This window comes from Ctenocephalides felis, unplaced genomic scaffold, assembly GCF_003426905.1.
Source record: "Ctenocephalides felis isolate EL2017-DRISC unplaced genomic scaffold, ASM342690v1 CF-g0.4_SCAFFOLD_01604, whole genome shotgun sequence".
Classification (NCBI taxonomy): Eukaryota; Metazoa; Arthropoda; class Insecta; order Siphonaptera; family Pulicidae; genus Ctenocephalides; species Ctenocephalides felis.
In genome coordinates, this window is record NW_020537758.1 from 18,373,466 (window position 1) to 18,379,069 (window position 5,604).

The 5,604-nt window shown below is 29.8% G+C and overlaps 2 protein-coding genes across 2 annotated transcripts; one reads left to right on the top strand and one right to left on the bottom strand.

Moving 5' to 3' along the window:
- Positions 1-6: 6 nt before the first annotated feature.
- On the bottom strand, positions 7-1,537 carry LOC113373455 (snurportin-1-like). Its single transcript, XM_026613752.1, has 5 exons — positions 1,300-1,537; positions 929-1,013; positions 633-788; positions 371-565; positions 7-306 (listed from the first exon to the last, which is right to left on the bottom strand). Exons 1-5 carry the CDS (start codon positions 1,437-1,439, stop codon positions 7-9), a joined length of 876 nt encoding a protein of 291 aa, XP_026469537.1. The 5' UTR covers positions 1,440-1,537.
- A 168-nt stretch (positions 1,538-1,705) lies between these two features.
- Positions 1,706-5,161, top strand: LOC113372989. Its single transcript, XM_026613326.1, has 5 exons — positions 1,706-1,837; positions 1,951-2,060; positions 2,137-2,350; positions 2,421-3,335; positions 4,920-5,161. The coding sequence occupies exons 1-5, from the start codon at positions 1,777-1,779 to the stop codon at positions 5,093-5,095; spliced, it is 1,476 nt and encodes a 491-aa protein (XP_026469111.1). The 5' UTR covers positions 1,706-1,776; the 3' UTR covers positions 5,096-5,161.
- Positions 5,162-5,604: the final 443 nt, after the last annotated feature.

Here is a 5,604-nt window from a genome sequence, read left to right on the forward strand (position 1 = left end):
GTCTTCCTAAATTCGTATGAAACCTACTCCTGCTAATAATTTCTGGAACCATAAATGAAAAAGCCACCAAACTGTAGGAGTATATCCAGCGGTATATGAAGTGTTTGTGATAAAATAGTTACCCATCAACCTTGGAGTATTATTATTAAAAAATGGCCAGTTATTTAATACATTTGAAATAGTTTCAATACTGCATTCATGGTGAGATAAAAGAGAAAATGGGTATAAATTCGATTTATCATTTTTTTCGGATAACTCTACTCTTTCTGACAACTGTCCTTGCAGCCAGAAAAACCTGAATTCTGTCTGCAAGAAATATAAGTATTATATAAGCTATGATAAATTTATAACATCTGTGAAATAAATTTACCTCACAGTTGACAAATGGCTGTTTCCCCCAAGCAAGCAAATCTAATATATAGAACGTTTCTGTTAACTCAGAGAAAATACAATCTAAAATTGTATAACCATGTATATCAGATTGCTTAGAACGAGATCCACCAGGCAAAGCAGACTGGAAATCAAATATGCATCGACCACGCTTGGTAAATGCTTTTGTTCTACCCTAGATAATAAATAATAGAAATAACTATAATTTTATATTAAATATTTTAAGATATAATAAACTGTACCCGGCTTGCAACCAAAAGCACTCTTATGCCCATAGGGCAAGGTACCATGAACCAATCATCTTCAAAATTTTCAGGTAATTCTTCCATCCATTCAGAAAACATTAACTGATTTGAGTATAATTTTACTGTATTATAATTATTTAATGCATGTTTATTCTGAAATTAATGGATAAAAGAATTAGCAATATGAAATACTAATAGAAAAGGTTTCAGCAATCCAAAAAAGAATTCTAGATTAAATTAACTCTAAGTTTTCGACAATATTTCAAATAATTTAATAAAAAAACTAAATGAACCTTTGGTTTGGATTTTGGGGACTCTTCCTCTTCACATTGGGCCAATAAAGATAATCTTGAACTATCGTGAGCATTGCTACGATTTCTGCAAATTATTATTATTAAATCACTAAGGTATAGGATATATTATTATTCTTGCAAATATTTATAAAATTTAACTAAATAATGTTTCATAGCATATTGTACAATATACAATATATTTTTCAAGCACATAAAAGCAATGACTTATGGGGGTGTAGTAATTCTAGTGTAGAGGCATGAATTTTTGAATAGTTAAGCTTTGAAAATATGAAACAAAGAAAAAACAATATTTATGAATTTCCACTATAGGCTTTATACAGTAGTATATGTAGGAATACTTAATAAATCACCTTTTTTGATGCTCTAATAGCTTTCGGCGGCGATTTGCTTGTGATTCTTCTTTATAACCTCTCGTTTTATACAGATGATTAAAATTGGTACCTGAATAGTTATTAGCAGATGCTTCCAATGTAGATTCGGGAGGATCCATTAGAATTTTTATAAAAACAACTTGCCACTTTTATAAAATCACTCTATATTATTGAATATCATCGATATACTTTAATTTATGCTTTTATTTGAACTAAAAATTTTACGTTACTTTTGACTGAATGTCAAAATCATTAACATAACCTCAAATATTAATATAATTCGGTTATGTTGGTATCATGTCATGGTTGACATGACAGTTGTGTAAAATGTCAATTTGTTTGCAACATATTTCTGAAAACTGATTGAACAATTTATAAACTACAAAAAAATATAGTTAAACTTTTGTATATAGTAAAAAAAATATTATTAAATATTATTTCTAATATAGATATCAAATGGATACTAGACGTTCCAATCGAAGTTCGGGGAAACAAACAAAAGATGTTAAATTAAAAGGTACGATTTCAGAAAACAAACTCATGTATAATTTTTACTGGCTTTATATATTTTTTCAATTTTATATCTGTGGACTTTTCGTCTTTTCCTATTCAATAAAGTATTTCTTGTAGGCCAAGAGATGAGGAACCAAGCTTTGCTATGCACACCACCCCAAACGAAATATTCTAAAAATGTTTATTCCCGTAAGTCAGATGATTATGATGACATTTATGATTCCCAGGTTTGTTAAAAAAAACTTTCTATTTATCTCATACCATCTGTTATAAAGGTGAATTATACTTTTAAATTTATTTTAGGAATCGTCACCCATTTTACTCAGTACACAAGAAGGAGGTAGAGGCTGTGAGGTCATTTGGGACTGGCGTAGTCCCAACAGAAGCAATCTTCATGTTTTAAACAATACACCAAAGGCTAAAGAGCGCAAGTCTGGCAAATTCAAGCTAAAAAGTATTTCACCATTGGTAAATTTGCCGACAAAGAAGCAATTTAGAAAACCTTTAAACACAAATTGTAAGCATTCTAATAAATGAAATCAAATTGTAAACAATTCTGCAGCCTGTAATGTTCTGCTTTGTTTTAGTTATTGATAACCTGCAAGCCCAGTTAGCAGATATTCAACGAAGATTTAACTCCAATAAAACTAATAATATTGATCCGCCACCACAGCAGAAGCATGAAGACGTTGAAAGTAACAATTGTGATAATAAAATCAAAGAAGACGATAATGATACAGTTATAATTGATGAAAAATCAAAGCAGTTACCTGCACATAATTCACCAGACGTTTCTGAATTTCTGAAAGATGATTCATTCACTGATTTATTGATCCAATGTAGTCAAGTTGCTGAAAATGCCATAAGTAAAGGGATAAATAAAGATTTAACACATTTGAAATTGCATGAGAGTAATACCCAAAATTTGAAACCAAGAAGTGAATCGCCAGACTTGTTTATGGAAGAAGTACTATTTGATCAAATGGAGCCAGAAGTAACATTCATTAACAATAAGAAGATAGTAAACACACGAAGCTTACATACTCCTAAAAGGGCTGTTAATAGTCCCAAGATTGTGGCTATAAGTACTCCAAAAAAAGATTTAATTGAGAGAGAAGAATATATAAATGATGACTCATTTGATGCTATATTATCAACGTTAAGTGATGAAGCTTTTGTGACAACAGCTGGTTTCAGTGGCATGCACACTAAGCAAAACAATGAAATTATAACACAAATTGAGTCATCTGTTGCAAAAACATCTCATAAAAATTCAGTTGATCAAAACAAAGAATCGAACTTCAATATCAAACCACACAAAAATGACTTCAAATCTAGTTTTAGCAGACACAGCTCTATGCCTGTATCTCCTCGAATTATAGGTAGCAAATATCAGCTTGGCAATCCTATCGCCAGACACAATAGTATGCCTTATGGTAATGATAAGAATCACAAGTCTGGTTTTGGTGACAAAAATGAAGGAAGCACGGAAAGTCTGGGTTGTAAGTAACACTTATAATCAAAATAATTCATAATTCATATTCATAATTCAAACATTACTAATTACAGGCCGATATCATTATTATCAAACTTTGCTAAGGTATTTGAAAAAATTAACTAATTCCTTCTGTTAGAACTTTAATTTCTATTAATCAACATGGTTTCATTCCTGCCCGTTCTACGATAACAAATTTAATCTGTATTAAACAATATATAGCTGAGAATCTTGACATTAATGGACAAGTTGACGTTATTTACACTGATTTCAGTAAAGCTTTTGACAAAATTGATCATAACATTCTTCTTACTAAATTATCTAAGATTGGTCTTAATTCTTCACTTATTCACTTTTTTAAGAGTTATCTTCATAATCGTAAACAGTTTGTCTATCTTAATGGATTCTTGAGCAACATTGAAAATATCAGTTTAGGTGTTCCTCAGGGATCCATTCTTGGTCCACTACTATTTATTATTTTTATTAATGACATATCTGAAATTATTAGCTGTCCACATTTATTATTTGCAGATGATCTGAAACTATATCTCAAAATAAATTCTATTGATGACTGCTTATTATTACAGTCTCAACTTGACTCTTTCCACTCTTGGTGTGTCTATAACAAATTACATTTAAATATATCAAAGTGCAAGATTCTCAGTTTTACACATAAGCGCGTTCCAATACTTTTTGATTATAAAATTTCTAACACCAGCCTCGATAGATGTAATAAAATTTCTGATTTAGGTGTTTTATTTGATTCTGGTTTGTTTTTCACTGACCATATAACTGATATTTGTAATGGAGCACATAAATCTTTAGGTTTGATATTGGGAAATTGTAAACAATTCAAGTCTACCAATGCACTTCTTTGCATGTACTATTCTATTGTACGTTCAAAATTAGAATGCGGTTCGATTATTTGGTATCCTCATCAAATCAACAACTCTGATGCGAAAGAGAAGGTTCAGCGAAAATTTCTGCAATACCTTTATTATAAAGCATATAAAATTTACCCTGAACGTGGCTTTGACCACAACACTTTACTAAAAGAATTTGGTATTCCTTTCCTTGCCTCACGTCGATTTATCTGTACAATTATGTTCTTATTTAAACTTTGCAATAATTCTATAGACTGTCCTCTTATTCTTAATCGACTATCCTTTAATGTTCCAAGACTATCTACGCGTTCACAATTATTTTTCAATTATCCTACTCCTAAATCTAATTCTCTCTTATATTCGCCTATTTTACTTATGTCCTCTAACTTTAACTTAATTAATAATGAAATAGATATTCACAACACTTCACCTAATCAAATAATCTCCATCTGCACAAGTTAACCTTTTTATTTTCTTTTCAAATATCTTTTAGTATTTTATCTTATTCTGTTTATAAATAATATTGTTACATTCTGCATTATATGTAATTTTATGTTAAGTATTTTATGTTAATAACTATATATTGTAATTTTGTATATATTTTAATTGTTATTCATTATGTAAAATAATTGTATTTTTGAGTCCTCTTGGAAGAAATCTGTGGGCTATATATTTAAATAAATAAGTAAATAAATATTTGCTTTCAGATCAATCAAGTTCACCTACTATCCAATGTACCCCGGACGAAATCGAAAAGAAACGTCAAGAGGCATTAAAACGCAAAGAAGCAGCGAGGATAAGAAAAGAAATTGAGCGCAAACGATTAGAGGCTATAGAGAAACTTCAAATGAAATCAAAATCAAATCGCAGAAATTGCAGATGACAATGAAATATTTTAGAATAATGAGATTCTGACATTAAAACCTATTATTCCATTTGAAATTTGTAAAAGTTTGCAAGTGCAAAGTGCCTTTTCAATGTGATTATTATCTGGAAGTTATATTCTTATGTAAAATGTTCTACTGTATATACACATTTCTTTTATTAAATTTAAAGATACTATAAATTTGTATAGATGAAACAGTTACTTTACTGTTTAAAGATGTTTATACATATTTACATTGTATGTGAATACAATATCTTGTTGAAATATATTTTGAAGATAAAATGTTAAACATCTCGTATGTTTTTATTTTTGCTCATTTTATGTTTTCTGGACTTCTGAACATATTCCGAGCCGATTTTTTATTTTTCGCCGACGGCTGCACCGATTTCAAAAATTTAAAATATCATTCAATGAAACTGAATAAGTACACGCGGTAGTTAGGTTTTTGACACGATTGGCTGAGCCGTTTCTTTGAATTAGGAAAAAAGTGCATAAGTTTTCGTGCA